General features: G+C 53.8%; 1 protein-coding gene across 3 annotated transcripts; it reads left to right on the top strand.

Moving 5' to 3' along the window:
- Nucleotides 1–9,185: 9,185 nt before the first annotated feature.
- Nucleotides 9,186–15,842, top strand: LOC121011910 (uncharacterized). Of its 3 annotated transcripts, none has more exons than XM_040446713.1 (4): nt 9,186–11,143; nt 12,274–13,990; nt 14,787–14,881; nt 15,039–15,842. In XM_040446713.1, the coding sequence occupies exons 2-4, from the start codon at nt 13,981–13,983 to the stop codon at nt 15,555–15,557; spliced, it is 624 nt and encodes a 207-aa protein (XP_040302647.1). In that variant the 5' UTR covers nt 9,186–11,143; nt 12,274–13,980; the 3' UTR covers nt 15,558–15,842. The 3 variants fall into 3 exon arrangements, with proteins under 3 accessions (XP_040302647.1, XP_040302646.1, XP_040302648.1); XM_040446712.1 differs by having other exon boundaries at nt 11,329–13,990; XM_040446714.1 differs by lacking the exon at nt 9,186–11,143 and having other exon boundaries at nt 11,173–13,990; nt 15,138–15,842.
- Nucleotides 15,843–16,199: the final 357 nt, after the last annotated feature.

The following is a 16,199-nucleotide window of genomic DNA, read 5'->3' as shown; positions in this document are numbered from 1 at the left end:
TTCCATGTATTCGTGTTGCTGTATGTAGCTCTAGCCTATTTATTTGTGCTGATATGTAGCATCCCAATGTATGAATATGCTACCATATTAGGTATCCATTATAATCCCTAATTATAGGCCTAAAATCTTGGCAGGGGAGTGGGTTTTGTAGGCCAGAAAGTCATTTGCCTTCCTAGTTTTAGAATGGGGTAATATGGAATAAGCCTGAACCTGTCCAGAAGACAAGACACTAGAGTGATTTGCTCTTGGTCGTGTCCACTAAATGACCTTGGTAAAGTCACTTGGCCTTCCTGAGCTCAGCTTTCTCATCCATAAAATGGGAACATAATAATAATAAAATAATAATAATAATAATAATAATAACTAATGCTTAATTTTTGTGGGAAGTAAATGAAAGTATAGTGTGTGTACTAAAAACAAACCAAAGCATGTTGAATACATGGCAGTTACATTTATTAGTTAATAATTATAATTAAATACCAATTATCACCAATGGAAAGAACAAAATATGCATTCTGGATTTTTCATGGAGAATCCAATTTCAGATCATCTCTCCCATTGTCCCCCTCAACTGGTTTGTCAGGCCTGTCCTGCTTTGTAGTCAAAAATGCCATCAATAGGCTAACAGACACATGAAAAAATGCTCCACGTCACTCACCATCAGGGAAATACAAATCAAAGCCACAATGAGATACCACCTGACACCTGTCAGAATGGCTGAAATTAGCAACTCAGGCAACAACAGATGTTGGTGAGGATGCGGAGAAAGAGGATCTGTTTTGCATTGTTGGTGGGAAGGCAAACTGGTGCAGCCACTCTGGAAAACAGTATGGAGGTTCCTCAAAAAGTTAAAAATAGAGCTATCCTATGACCCAGCAATTGCACTACTAAGTATTTATCCAAGGGATACAAGTGTGCTGTTTTCAAGGGGCACAGCACCCCAATGTTTATAGCAGTGCTATCGACAGTAGCCAAAGTATGGAAAGAGCCCAAATGTCCATCAACTGACAAATGGATAAAGATGTGGCATATATATACAATGGGGTATTACTCGGTGATCACAAAGAATGAAATCTTGCCGCTTGCAACAACGTGGATGGGACTAGAGGGTATTATGCTAAGCAAAATTAGTCAGTGAGAAAAAGACAAATATCATATGACTTCACACATATGTGAAATTTAAGATACAAAACAGATGAACATAAGGGAAGGGAAGCAAAAATAATATACAAACAGGGAGGGGGACAAAACATAAGAGACTCTTAACTGTGGAGAACAAACAGAGGGCTGCTGGAGAGGTTGTGGGTGGGGGATGGGCAGGGGGCATGAAGGAGGGCATTTGTTGGGCTGAGCACTGGGCATTACACATAGGGGATGAATCACTGGAATCTACTCCTGAAATCATTATTTCACTGTAATCCAACTAACTTGGGTGTAAATTAAAATTAAAAAGAAATGCCATCAATAAATAAGGTCAGGGCAACCACAGAGGTCCTAGTCCTGACTTCCCTCTAGGGTAGCGATTTTTATCACATTTTACAGATGAGGTAACTGAGGCTCAGATGTTGAGTGACTGGCCCAGGATCACACAGGAGCTGGACTCCATTGCCTTTAGTCTGGATCCAGAGTCCACATTCCTCCAACTTCCTCGCAGCCATGAACAGCCTCTGGGAAACCCTGGGTGGCCAGAATTCGGCATCCAGGCCATGGGTGTGCAGCAGGGGGTGGACCCTAGTCCTTCTCAGAGGGGGGAGGAGGCTCCTCCCTGTGCCCAGCTCCCCCGGGGCTCTCTCCAGGGTCCAGGACCCTCATCCATCCTCCCAGGCCCCTGGAGCAGAGCAGGAGGCACTGGGACCAGCCGGGTGGCCACAGGATGGGAGCAAGAAAGAAGGGGGAAACAGGAACGACTGCACCAGAAATGCAAAACAAGCATTTAAATAGACATTCCTGCGTTGTTGGGCTAAACAAGGACCACAGAGTGACATGACAACAGTCTCCAAATATTTAAGTCATGTGAGTCCTCAGGAAGGAGAATTTTTTTTAGCCCGGAATGAGGAGGGAGACACTGGGGGAAGGGCTGGGGAGGAGCTCCTCATCCTGAAGACGAATGAAGTCCAGCATTCAGGAGGGAGAAGGGACTCGGAAGACAGGTTCCCCTTTCCCTGCGTTTGCCTCAGTTTCTTCCCCTGTAAAGTGAGACCAGTGGACTGAATCTTCTCTAAGGTCAGCCCAACTCTGGTGCTTTTGGGGAGGAAAAAAAAAGGTTTTCCATCACACAGCAAGAAAGAATAGTCCTAGGAGGCATTCCTGTGGCCCATCAGGGTATCATAACCATGTGATGTGGCTTCCTGTCACTTCTGGGTTCTCTGTGTCACAGTCCACTTTAGCTGGGATGTTTCCCGGGACAGCAAGTGAGGGGGTTAGGGAGGCAGATGGGGCCTTGGGAAGGATTAATTTCTGTTTCTGGAAAGGGTATTGCCTGTTTCCCAAAGTGGGATCCACTGAGCCCCGGACCCCAGGCCCCGCCCAGACATCCTTGCAGAGAATCCCTGAGCAGAGAGCCTGAGGGCTTTGCTGTTCTGACCTGCTCATCTGTTTTCCTCGGAGGCCACACAGGCTCCAGCCCCATCAGCCCAGAGACCAGAGGCCAAGACGCCTGCAGTCTGGGTGTCCCAGACACAAACCCTGTCACCCTGAGCTGTGCATGTTCCCGTAATCAGGCCCCAGCGGCTATTCCTCACACCTGACCGGAGCCGGTTTTCCCAGGGGAGACGGTGCATTCGGGCACCTCCTTCTAAAGACAAAGTGTTTGCCTTGAAACTCATCATTCCCGGAAAACCGAAGAAGCGCCCCCACTCTCCAGCCATTCACCTGAGCCCCCTCCGCTCCCTCACACCCCACCCTCAGCCGCTCAGCCAGTCTCTCTTGCCTGGTCCTATCAGGCCTCCTGCAAATGGTACGGCCCACCCAGCCCGGACCTTCTGTGCCCAACGCCACCTGCTCGTGCTCTCAACATGCTTTCCCAGGCCTCACAACCCCCACCCCTTCCCCCTGACCCCTGGGCCTGTAGTGTTCCAGAATTTGGAAGGTTTGATTTTAGGGAAGTGACAGGCTACTTAGCCCCTCCGGTGTATAGAACATCCCAGCCAGGTCCCAGCCAACTCCCAGCAATCAGGCACATTAATACTTCTGCAGGGAGAACCATGAATATTCACGCCAAGTGGGGATAAATAAAAGACTATAAATAGCCTCAGTTCAGGCAGGTTTTGCCTCCAAATGAGTTACATAAAGCCTCTCTGCTCTCTGGTTTCTGTGGATAAGAGACTGAGGGTCTGACTGGTTAGCCCTGGCCTCACCTTCCACCTGGGCTGTGACCCCCTTGGCTCCCAGCTGGCCCCTCCCTGCTCTGCATGCAGATGGCTTGCAGTCCCAGGGTCTGAGCAGCCCCAGCCGCTTCTCTCCCCCGGCCCTGGAGGGCGAGCCTCCCTCCCTTCTCTCTGCTGCTCTGCCCCAAGGAAGAGCCAGCCTCACAGGGCCTCCCCAACCCAGCGGATGGTTTCTCATTGCACGATGCTGAGTGATCACTTCTCCCAACACAGAGGGGCTTCAGGTGACTGTGCAGTGGAGCGAAGATGGGAGTGTTTGTTGAAATGGAGGGCTCACCAAAGGAGACTAGGGAAGATGCTCAGCACACGGGGGGTGGGGGGGCCTGAGTTCATCCCTGACCGCCTGCTCGGTAGGCCGGGCGTGCACCTGAGCACAGACACGGAAGGAGCAACTTCCACCAGGGTGCCCGGAGTGACTGGAGCAAGGGCAAAGGCCACTCTGGGGACTGGGACACGATTCCAGTGCAAAGTGGAGTAGCGATGAGCACAGGGCCACGCCTGTCCTTGCGATGATGCTTCCATGCAAATTACAAAACTTCCATTCCAGGCAGCTCCCCCCTCCCCCGCCCCGCCCCCCAGGCCATGGCCCAGCCAGGCCCTTGGCTCCTCACCAGAGTGCAGGCCAGGAGTCTCAGAATCACATGCTGTGACCCAGAAAAGGCGCTTCCCTGACTGCCACACGGAACACCCTAGGGCTGGGGAGGGTGCCTAGCGCGGGACCCACTGGGGTCTGCAGTTCCGGGAACCCATCTCTCAGGTGCACCGTGGGGACGGCACCTCTAAAATGGCTTTGAGGGCAGCCAGCACTGGGGATCCCGGGGGAATGGTGGTGTGCTTGCCAGACAGTCCCCTGGAGGACTGACCTGTGTAGTGGGGAGCTGTCCTGTGATGTTAGGCACAGGAGAGGGAGCACCCAGGCTGGTAAATGTGGGATTGTCACCTGCTTGAGACCCACAGGCAGGACTGGGGAGACCTGGATCTTAAAGGCCCCTTGGACGTTAGGTAGTCAAAGCCTGGTCCTCGGGGACCTGCTGCCCCTGGGAAGTCAGGAACCTTCCTGACTGTTGAGAAGGAGGCCATCCTGCCCCCCCCCAAAACCCAGTCCTGCACTGCCCCTTCCCAGCCCGGACCCCCGGCACACTCAGGAAGTCCGGCAGGGGTAGTGGGGGGGGTGGGGGCAGAGCATGGAAAGGAAGCGCGAGGAAGATCATTAAGCAAACAACACAAAACAAAAAAAGGATGACAAATAAAGACAAATGGAGGGGAGGAACAAACCGTGAGAAGAGCCCGCTTCCGCTCACCTACCCCCCTCCCCACATCCCCTAGAAGATCAAATTATGACCTGAAATCACTGGATACATATTTTATTATGTGGGTAATTTAAAGGATTAGAGGGAGACAAAGAATTCATAAGCTGTAGTCACATTAGAAGACAAATTGTTTCCATTAATCTCTGAAGAAGGGAGGGAAGGAGGGAAATGAGAAAATGTAGGCAGAGAAGGCGTAGTTGGGGGGGCGCGCAATGGAAACAATGGAGTTTTCTTTTCTCCCCGTCTCTGGCTGTGCCCCCCACCCCCAAACAAGCTGAGCCTCTGCTCCAAATAAGGCTGATTTGCATTGCAGATTTATCTCAGCTGCTTTTTGCTTCTGTTGCCAACCAGAGATGGTTTAAATAACATGTATTGTTCTGCGTGATTCCTTATGCAAATGTTTCTGGCCTGTTTGTTATTCCTGAATAATTTCCAATGCCTGCTGTCTGGGCAGAAGAAGTGGCTCACTCCCCCAGCTGTGATAGGAGTCACCTGCCGGACGGAGGCAGGGGCACGGGGACAGGGTTCTAATGGCTGTAGACTGTTCTGGAAGGCCAGCGTTGTGGCGTCCCAGAGAGCCAGCGGGGCAAGCCGGAGCCCTGGCTGGATCTTAGGTTGGAGAAGTCAGAGGTGGAGGGACTCGGAGAACCAAGTCCAATGTGGGATTTTACACAGGCTGAATGAGGCTCGATGTGGGGGGGGATGTCCCCTCCACAGCAGGGCCCGTGAGTGTTTCTCTCTGGAGGGGAGGCTGGGAGTGAGGGCGGCGGGGGACCCTGTGAGAGCAGGCTGTGGAAGCAAGGACTGGCTTCCCATGAATGAACGAATGAATGAAAACAATGCTCTAATGAATGAATTGAGCGGGTGTCCACTAAGCACCCACTTTTTTCCAAGAGTGGGGCTTAGAAAGTGAGAACACAGGGGCGCCTGCCTGGCCGGCTCCATCAGTAGAGCATGTGACTCTTGATCTCGGGGTGGGGAGTTCAAGCCCCACATTGGACCCAGAGCTTACTTAAAAAAAAAAAAAAAAGAAAGGAAGGAAGGAAGGAAGGAAGGAAGGAAGGAAAAGAAAGTGAGAACACGAAATAGACCCTGCTCTCCAGAAGATCATTCTGCGGAGCTGAGGCTGGAGCATGTGCTCAAAGTATCACAATCCTCAAGGTTTACCTCCTTCTCACCTCCACCTACTCACAAACTCAGGGCCTTTGCCTAGTGTCCTAAAAGCAGAGCGTGCTGTTCTCTGTTTTTATTTTTGTTTTTTAATTTACCTAAAACCAAGACAGGTAACATGTAGCGTAATAATGGTTTCAGGAGTAGAATGTAGTGATTCGTCACTTACCTATAACACCCAGTGCTCATCCCAACAAGTGCCCTCCCTCATGCCCATCACCCATTTAGCCCATGCCCCCACCTCCCCTCCAGCAACCTCAGTTTGTTCTCTATATTTAAGAGTCTCTTGGGGAGCCTGGCTGGCTCAGTCGGTTAAGCATCCAGCTTCGGCTCAGGTCATGATCTCGCGGTCCGTGGGTTCGAGCTCCGTGTCGGCTCCGTGCCGACAGCTCAGCCTGGAGCCTGCTTCGGATTCTGTGTCTCCCCCTCTCGCTGCCCCTCCCCCACTTGTGTGCACACACTCCGTCTCTCTCACCCTCACTCTCTCTAAAATAAACACTTAAAAAAAAGAATCTCTTATGGCTTGCCTCCCTCTCTGTTTTTATCTTGTTTTTCCTTCCCTTCCTCTATATGCTATTCTCTGTTCTTAATATGTCCCTGTAATCACCTCCCGCCAACGGAACGGGGTTAGCACGTCATTCAAATCGCACCCATTCAGCCCTCACTCCCTCATTCCCCAAACACCTGCCTCCTCCAGTGATCCTTGCTGAATGGGGTAGTGGTTAGATGCGTAGGTCCGGAAACCCCACAGACCTGGGTTTGAACCCCCACCCTGTGTGATGTTGGGCTAAGCTTCAGTCCCCTCATAGGTAAAATGGCACTAGACGCTGTTGCAAGGATCATTGAGGTAATATATATATATATATATATATATATATATATATATATAGGTCTTTGCATAGACCTTGGCACACGGTGGCTATTCCAAAATTCTCATCTAAAAACATGAGCCACAGAGATGAGCACCTCCCGGCCGGGTCCTTGCCTGGATAACAGAACGTGGAAACATGTAAGTATTCTGGGGGCAGGACGAACATAACAGCTCTGTCTGGGGGGCCCGAGATGGTGTTGCCAAGGGGCCACAATGGAGCAAAATCGTGGGGGAGACGTCAAGGTTGTTCACAAAGACAAGGGCAAGGGGCCCCGGAATGTGCATTTTTATCAAGCAGGCCAATCAACTGTGATTTACACTCAAACTTGAGCATCACAGCTCCAGACTGTTGGGTTCTCATGGCTCTTGCCCCTCTACCTTCAGTGCTAACCCTGGCGTTGGGGTCCCACCCTGGCAACCCCCTGCACTGGCTTCCCTGGGATGGCGGGGACGCTTGTGTGACAAGATCCTTCCCCGGCTCCGCTGGGACCGATGCAGAATCACCAGGCTCTGGGCCGACACTTGTTCTTTCCCCAAATCACAGCGAACACACAACTACGGCGGGCTGGGGGTGGTGTCTGAGGACAGACGAGAAAAGAAACAGCGCGCAAGACAATGGAGCGGAGTGTTACACCTGTTTCCTCCCGTGACCTTTGATCACGACCAGAGATGTTCCTGAACCATCTGGCTCATTTCCAAAAGCAGAGGGCACAGGCGAGCACTAGGGGTCTCAGCCTTGGGGCCAGGGCCAAGTTGAGGGGATGATGGGGACCCAGCAAAACCAGTGGCTGCTAAGACTATTACTCTGACTCTTAATAAGAACGATATCACTATACCTAGTACCGTTCTTCAAAGAGCCTCCTCTCAAGTCCCTGAGGAGTGGGTGGGGGGTAGGCTTAGCCTCCCTTTGTTAAGTTGGATCACCGGGGAAGGGGACAGGGACATTTTAGGCCCACTGTGGAGGCCTGGGCACCTGGGCACGGGGACGGGTACCTGCAGCCACAGACAGCAGGATGCGTAAGGAACACGGTCCCCGGGGTCATAAGGCGCTCGGCACCACTGCAGTTCCCCAAGCGCCCCCGGTCCACCCGCCCTGTGCGGTAGTGGGTGCCGAGGGTGGGAGGGGTGACAGGCACAGTCCGGGCCTCAGACATTACGCTACCTCCCAGGGACCTGAGACGTTCACGCGTGAAACAGAGAATGAACCAGCGAGGGCCGCGGTGGAAGAGAGGAGCACGGATTTGGAGGAAACAGACCTGCTGTTGTGCTTCCCTTTCACTGAGCTCAGTCCTTCCTTTATAACCCCGGGGACCGAGGAGTCCCCGCTCCCCGTGAGGGGCTGGGGCTTAACTGTGGCGGCCAGAGGGGGCGCTGGCAGCAGGGCCCCCACAACCCTCCCTCCACGCCCACGCCTCCCCCCCCCCCAGCCAACCCTGCGTTGCTCCCACACCAGCTTCTCCCCGCAAGGCCAAACAGCATGTGCCCGCCAATCCTGCCCGGCCTCTGGGTAGCTCTGCAGAGACCTTCACGCAGACCCCGGCCTCTGCCGCAGGACAGGCCGCTCCAGCCCCGTGCTCTGACAAGCCTGCAGCCAGCAGATGTAACACCTTAGCGAGAAAGGGTTTTTTTCAACGACGGTTGGTAAATTTGTATATCTCTAAGCTTGATCTTGCTTTTAATGAAACTCGGTAATTTTTTCAGTGCTAATGGGACTATGCTGGTGTCTGTGAGTTGCTGATAAAATGATGTCATTTAAACCTTTTGAATAGCTGTACCCCGATGCACCTGCAAACGGCCTCGTTCGGCACTGCCCTCTGAAGCTGCCACTTCTAGGAAGGACGTTTCTTGGGTTTTGCTGAGGATCTTCCGGTCTTGTTTGAGGAAGAGAAGGCCTGGAGGGGCCCTAAGAGTTTTCTTTAAAGATCTGGAGGCTGCCAATGGGCCGAATCCAGAGGGCAGGGCTCAGTGATGGGCCACCACAGGCATATTTCTGCTCGAAGAGAGGAAATGTTCAAATGCTTAGTGCTGTCTCATCAAGGAATGGCTGCTTTGAGAAGTAAGGAGGCAGGGAGGACACTGTAGGGATGATGGGAAGGAATTCCAGAGTCGGCCAGGAGGATAACCGTGTTCTCTGAGGTTCACTGATTTTGTAGTTCCAGAATGTGTAGAGTACACAACAGGTGCCCTGGTGGGTAGAGAAATGAGGAGTTTTCCAGAAGGAGGGAGCCTCACGCAGGCCCCTAAGGATGAGCAGAGTTTAACTCATCAGAAGGGAAACATTGGAACATTCTCAGCCAGAACGCTACAGACCCCAAGTTCCCTTTGTCTTGGGTGGTGCTGGTGCCCTGGCCTCTCCCTCCTGACTTCCCAGAAGTGCAGAGAAGTCACATGGAGGTTGAATGTGAAGGCTGAAGAGGAGTCCCCCCAGGCCTGCGAGAGAAGCAGGCCTCCAGCCGCCCCCACCCCACCCCCGCCCCCGCCACCACCCGGCCTGAGCTGGAAGGCAGCCTGTGCTTGGAATCCAGACGGATGGGCTGTGGCTGGGCTGAGCAAGGGTCACCTTAACCATCAGATCCCATTACCCACTGCACAGACGATGCTGTCAGACGTGGAGCGGTCGATTGAGAATCGGCGAAAATACCAAACCAGCCAGGCAGCTACTGAATCCAATCTCTGTGGCAGATGCTGCTGGAGCCAGAAAGTCAATGGGCGCCAACCGAGGCGGACGGTCCAGAGGTCGGCATCCGGGCTGGGCCTCTCGTGGTCTGCGGGACGCTGAGCAAGTTACTTAACCTCTCCGAGCCCTCCTTCCCTCATCCATAGGCAGGAGAGAAAACGCTTAAATTCCAGGATTGCCAGGAGGCGGGGGCAGATAGAGCTCCGTGTCAACAAATATCCTTCTACTCATTTTACATCCCCTTTTTGTCAAGGGGGGATGGACAGGAGTGGGGACGGGGGCATTTCATAAGGCAGCTGAAGGGGTCCCACAGTTTGGAAAAAGGTGGAGACTGCCACTCCCTAGAAGCTGGGCCTGGCCAGGCCTGGTTTGCAAAAATTGTTCTCATTTCAGGGCAAAAGATGAGAGGGCAGAGTAGTCACTAAGGACAGCCTTAAAACCCACGAGCTTCGGGATTCACGGACCTGACTGCACATCTGAAATCTGGAGACAAATGTCGCTCGTGTCCTGCCTTCCTCCCCAGTGTCTTAGGCTGAGCTGGGTGAAGAGCGCCTTAATTTCACCAATTTAGAGCAATTTGAGGCAAGTCCCTGAGCCTCGGTTTCTTCATCTGTAAAATGGGTGTTATAACACCCACTTCCCAGAGGCAGTGCAGGGATGGGTTGCCATAGTGCCTGTGTCACCTGGCACAGGGCTGACAAATGACAAAAAAAGGTGAACTGCCCGTCCCCTCTCTTCCCCTGCTGCTGAGTCCAGTCCTCGGTGGGGCACCGTCACAGAGATGTCACGTTACCCCAGCAAGTCGCTTCCTGCTTGCTCCCTCAGTTTCCCTGGCAGTGGACAGTTCCCCACCAACGACACAAGCCAAGAGGCGGGATCCAGCAGAGCGCTGAGGGGAAAGGAAAAAGTCAACCCCGAGAAAACCGGTCAGCATTTATTCGGAGAACGTTCTTGGTGGATTTAAAAGGAATTAGTGTGCCTTGGCTCACTCCAGATGCCACCCGGCTCTATCTTTAGAAACTTCTAACCGAGGGAAGGTTCCAGGGATGTGAGCATCCCTGTTCTCCAAGGTTGACTCTATAAATACCCTCCCAGTCGGCCTCGGGAGCTCTGTCCTCCGACCCAGAAATAGCCCCTTCAGTCAGCAGTCCTGGAAGCAGCCCTTAGCCCAGAGCCCTAAGAAGTATGGGCGCCGAGCGGGGCCCAGGGCCGCCACACGCCGCCTCCCCCACGGCCACGCACGGCTCACCGTGCTGCTCGGCTTTGCTGCAGAGCCCGGGAGCGGGGAGGAAGCAAGCAAACAGAAAATCCAGTCACTGTCCCAGAGCGTGGGGGACAGAAGCTGGGGGACGGGGAAGGCAAGGCCCCGGCCGGACGGCTGAATGCTCCCTGCTCCCGTGACTGTTCTCGGAGCTTCTGCTCGGCACCCGGCGGCACACCAGGCCGGGAGGCGCCTTCGAAGGCCAACGGGCCTGACACAGAGGCCGGTGGGCAGTGCTCTCTCCTTCCGGGAGGCCTAGAAACCCCAACACCGTAGTGATTTGATTCGGGGAAGTGGAGCCTGACTAGGAAAGGGGGACATCCTCGGAAAAGCAAGGAAACCGACGTCATTTCCTCAGGTCTGTTGGTAGCTGCCTCCCGCTTTGCACATTTCTGCCAATGAGCCCGGAGAGGAGCGCCTGCCGTTCGAATGATGCCTGAAGTGCGCCAGGCCGGCTCTGTATTGAAGGTAACCCGGGTGAGCTTGTCTGTGGGGAAGCTAAGTGTGCCTGCTGTACACACGCACACGCACGCACACACACACACTCTACCCTCACTCAGTCCCTACCTCCTAGATCTAGCTCCCCACCGCAGATGTGAAAACCAGCACATGGCCAGGCTGTCAGTGGGCACATGAGGGCTTTTGTTCCCCAGGATCAGCTCCCGGACCACAGTCAAGGTGACTGTGGAGCCCTGTGGCCTCAGCAAGACCCTTCACCTCCAGATGTCTCCGTGTTTGCCTTGCAACTGGAGGCTCATCAGTCCAGCAGCTGTGAGCATCTGAAGAGCTAATGTTTCTAAAACAGCACAGAGCAGCTGCTCGATAAAGGACGAAAAGCAATTGCGAGGCACGATCTTGGAGACGTCGCGGGTTTAATACGTGCCTGCAGGTCGGCCCATGCACTCAGCTCCCGTCACTAACTCCGCTTCCCCGGGAAAGGCCTTCGATTCATGCAGACGACCCATTCCCAGGCCAGGGCCACCGCACATGCCCACGGCCACGCGCCTCCCTCGAGGCCCAGCCTCCCGCCCTCTTGGAACTTTGGGGTTCATTTCGTGACTTGGACCCGCAGACTTGAGCTCCTATTTGGAGGGGTGGACTGTCAGCTTCGAAACCCGGTGTCACGTTACAGAAATCACAGGCTTGTTCCTGAGCCACTGCGGGTAGAATTAAATAGTCAGCAAGACTGCAGGGTTAAAAGTCAAGAAAGCAATTTTTTAAAAAACTGATCTCAACTCATTCTGTAATATTTCCTATTTACATTGAAGAAATGTCAATTCTTGGCTTCAGGCCTCACGAGAGACCAAGGATTGAATGATGCTTATGAGACAGATATAAATCTTTGATAAGACAATAACCGCAGAGAGGGACATGCCTGGAAACGTTAAGTGGGTTCGATTCGGTCACAGCTCTCTCCTGCGGCCCTGACTTGACTCACAAACATCTGGATGTCCTGCTCAGTCACGTTCCCTGTATCTGGTGAGGAGGGTGGCCTGTGTGTGACGCGGGCACTTTGCGTCTGGGCCTCTTGGGCACCATGGGTAAGAGCAGTCAGAAGTGTGCTAATTGTTCTTTTATTTGTACTTTGGTCCCCAAAGCTTAAACACTCAGTTGGCATTTGTCTTCGTGCCGGATGTAGCCGTGGCTGTACCCAAAGGCACCGATTCTGTCTACAGCTTCCCTGCCCGCACAGCCACGTGCATCACAGACCAGGTCACCTGCTGAGCATCCCAGTGGCATCTAGGAATCAAGGCAAGAGCCCAGGGCAAGAACTGGACATAAGGAAGGACTGCCAAGCCTTGGCCAGACTCTCGACCTCTTTGTCAGTTTCTCAAACCGTACCCAGGATCTCGGGTTTGGGAACGAGACTGGTAAGAAGTCCTACTCTGGAGCAGAACGTGCAATTGGGACAAGACTTAGGAGTTGGGCAGCGATTCTGATGATGATGCCTTCAGGCAAAGAACCACGTGGAGGGACACAGGTCAGGGCAGGGGACCTGTGGGTCTAACTCGCAAGAGTCTACAAATTCAGGTGTCATCAAACTGTCCAAGTCGTGAGGTTCAACCTGCTGCAAAGTGTCAGAACTGTGAAGTTCAACCACCTTTATGATTTATTAATGACCACTGATGGCTGGGACCAAAACACAGATGGAAGAGAACAAGTGACCAGTGGATGGACTTGTCTAGCGTGAGGCTCAAAAGCACTTTGTTCTTTTTTCTCCCTCCCTGGGAGAGCCATTAGATGTCCTTCAGTTTTCCGGTGGGAAGCAGAGAGAGGACTCTGCTGTGACATGTGTCCTGGCAGCCAGGGCTCAGGCCTCACAAGCCTGAGGTGCCCGGCATTGGTGGCTGAAGCCGTGGACTTTTGATAGCCATCACACTCCTCACAATTACAAATACATTCCTTCCCCTCCGAACCTGGGAGGATGGGGCCCAGCCCTCCCCACCGCCCAGCTAATTGCTGAGGGAGCTGCCAGGGTCCTGCCCGGGACAGAAAACAGAGAGTGGGGAGCCCCTCGGGGAAGGCTGGAAGGGGTTCCGATAATCGACAGCACAGCCCTCATCAATCTCGGATCCTCATCGGTCTGTGGCCTATTAAGCTCTCCCTGTCTGTCAATAACCCATTATTGCTCTCTTGCTGAGCTCTCTGAGGCTAGCTTCCATTTGGCCAGAGAAAAATAATGATTGTTTGTTTATTAGTTGGGAGGAGATGTCCAGCCACAAACGTGCATTGGTCCAAAGCCAGTTTCTGTCGAGCTCTCCCGTGGCCCAAGCCCTCCCTGCTAGAACCCTGTACTGGTGGATCCAGAGGCTGAAATCTGTCCCGAGCAGGTGGCTCAGGGGCTACCAGGATCTACGGATCTTTCCACACAGCCAAGAGCACACCAGCAGCCCTGACTCATTCCTTAGCCGCTGCTAGGTAGGTGGGGTGCCGCCATGCCACACAAGGTAATATGACAAAGGGACCCAGGCTGGTCTGGCCATGGCCTGGAGCCTTTCCCGCTGAGCTCTGGGAGGCCTCGGCTGGAGGCTGCTGGCTGAGAGTCTGGCAACCATTCGGAGTCAGGGTCACCAGGGCTGGGCTGGGCTGGGCGTGAGCACCCACTTCCCGTTTCCCTCTGCTGGCCCTCTGCCCCCAGCCTCTCTCCACCGCCTCCCTCAGCAAGGTCATACTGACGGGGTGCAAAGCCCAGTTCTGCCACTTATGAGCGGTGAGATCTCGGCAAATTGTTTGACTCCTCTGAGCCTCGAGGGGCTCCTCTAATAAACAGGAATCTTGCGACTGTGCCACGGGATCGACATGAGATGACATATGGTAAGTGGGTGATCCGAACGAAGCCTGTGCATACGAGGCCCTCAACACGGGGTGGCTGTGCCGTTGTTAGTGGGTCTTGTCCTTTCTCCTCCCGGGGCGCGCGCCCTCGTAAGTCCTCACGCTCACCTGCCGGAGGAACTGGTGGCCTGTTCCTGATCCGCCTGCCCGTGCCTTCGCTTTCCCAGTGGGCAGGGGGCGCCCGCTCCCCAGCTGCCACCTTCCTTGCCGGCCTTCAAGTGAACTTGCCCTTGCCTTTGGGAGAATTTTTACTGTTAGTCACTGAAAGGAAACAGGAAGGCCCAACCCAGGCTAGCACTCTTCAGGCCCCGGGCCCAGGTCTCAACTCTGACGCTAGCTCACAGTGTGATCCCTCAGAGGTCACTTAGCACCCCGGATCCTCAGCACTCACCTGTCAAATAGGAGGGCTGTCCTCCACAAGCATCAAGAGTCTCTGCTGCCCTAGAAGTAGTGTTTCCTGTTAGAAACAGAAGAGGGACGCCCGGGTGGCTCGGTCAGTTGAGCGTCTGACTCTTGGTTTTGGCTCAGGTCATGATCTCACGGTTCGTGGGTTCGAGCCCCATGTTGGGCCCACGATGACAATGTGGGGCCTGCTTGGGATTCTCTCTCTCTCTCTCTCTCTCTCTCTCTCTGCACCTCCCCTGCTCACACTCTCTCTCTGTCTCTCAGAATAAATACACTTAAAAAAGAAAACAGAAACAGAAGAAACATCTTACAATATCCTCCTCGGTATGTACTTCTCGTCTATTCCTTTCCTCTTTTCTTACCTGATTGGCGGATGTCGACCATCTTACCATTGTTCTGAGGACATTAGCATCCCTCACCACCCCCAGCATTGGTGCATCCTGTTCTGGAGGATCAGGAGGAGTTCAGGTAAGTCAGTGAGCCATTGACACCTCAGGGGAACTCTCGGGCACTTCCCGGTCCCTTGACAGACTCCTCCTTTTCTCAGGGAGGGGCAGAATCAGTCCCCAGGATGTGATCTTCCCTCTCCCCCTTCTCCTTTCCTCGCTGTACCTTTCAATTAAAGCTGAGTCCAGAGGTGGTAACAAACGACCCCGAATCCGCATGGTTTACAGCAGCCAAGAGTTCGGTCTTTCTCACACTCACATTCATGGGGGGTCTGCAGAGCTCGGTTCCATGTCGCCTTCACTCCAGGACCAAGGCTGACGGACAGCAGTCCCACCCGGCCGAGGAAGAGGCAATGGTGGGAGCTGTCACGGGGCGCTTCAGGCATCTGCTTGGACCCAGCACACGTCGTTTCCACTACATTTCGCTGCCTGAGGGACCAGCCTGCCTCAGTGCAGCAGAAGTCAGAACCCTCCCTCAGGGGTGGGCCATGAATGTCTTGACAATACGTACTCTGCCCCATAATAAAGCCTTACACCTGGGCTTCACAACTCTAGTCCACCCCTCTTGCTCTACATGTGTGGGGAAGAAAGCCCAGAGACGGGAGGCGATGTGCCTGACGTCACACAGCAGTCAGGGGAAGACAAGCACGCGGATGACCTTCCAGTTCAACGGGAGCAGGACCCGAATAGACCCCTAGCTCTGTCATTCTAGGCAAATCCTTTCCGGCCTGAGCTTTGGCTCGCCTTTCTGGAATATGGGGGGATAGCGTCGACTTCCCGGCAGGGACGTTTGGAGGGATGGGTAAGACTTCGTAAGGTACCACACTCAGTGTCTGACACAGAGGAGCCTCTTAATACACATCTGTTCCCGTGTCTTCCCTCCGTGTCAACAGCCCCAAACTCCTTCACCTCATCCCCCTATGCTCTCTGCCTCCAAGCCCGCCTCTTCTTCATTTAGAAGTCGAGAGAAACAGAAATTTTAAGAGGGAATAGCAGTGACCCCAGGGGACTGTGGCCCAGGTACCAAAGGCTGGCTGGGGAGCCTTCTGGGGTACCTCAGAGCCTTTCTCCAGGACATCCTCCCGTGCCTCAAATCCTCACCACAGCCCCGTGCAGTGGGCACATCATTCCCATTGTATGGATGAGAAGGCTGAGGCCCCATGTGGTTAGGGGCCGAGCAAGGCAGCCCTCCGGCTCTCCTCCCGCTTCTGAGCTTGGACCGGTCTTCAGTCTCCCTCCCGCCTCATGGCCCTGAGCCCACATAATGAAAGGAAAGCCCTCTGAGCTTCCAGAAGCCACGGTGGTCCCTGGGGGATGAGGGAAACACAGCTGATGTCGGG

The sequence above is a fragment of the Herpailurus yagouaroundi genome, unplaced genomic scaffold, assembly GCF_014898765.1.
Source record: "Herpailurus yagouaroundi ecotype Mexico unplaced genomic scaffold, PumYag 195, whole genome shotgun sequence".
NCBI lineage: Eukaryota > Metazoa > Chordata > Mammalia > Carnivora > Felidae > Herpailurus > Herpailurus yagouaroundi.
Note: the sequence above shows the minus strand (reverse complement) of the source record. Positions and strands in the feature narration are given on the sequence as shown.

Bases quoted from the DNA above. Each gene is read 5' to 3' on its own strand.
- LOC121011910 (XM_040446713.1), top strand. The intron at 14,882-15,038 runs GTAAGTCAGTGA...TTTCAATTAAAG, and splicing joins GAGGATCAGGAGGAGTTCAG to CTGAGTCCAGAGGTGGTAAC.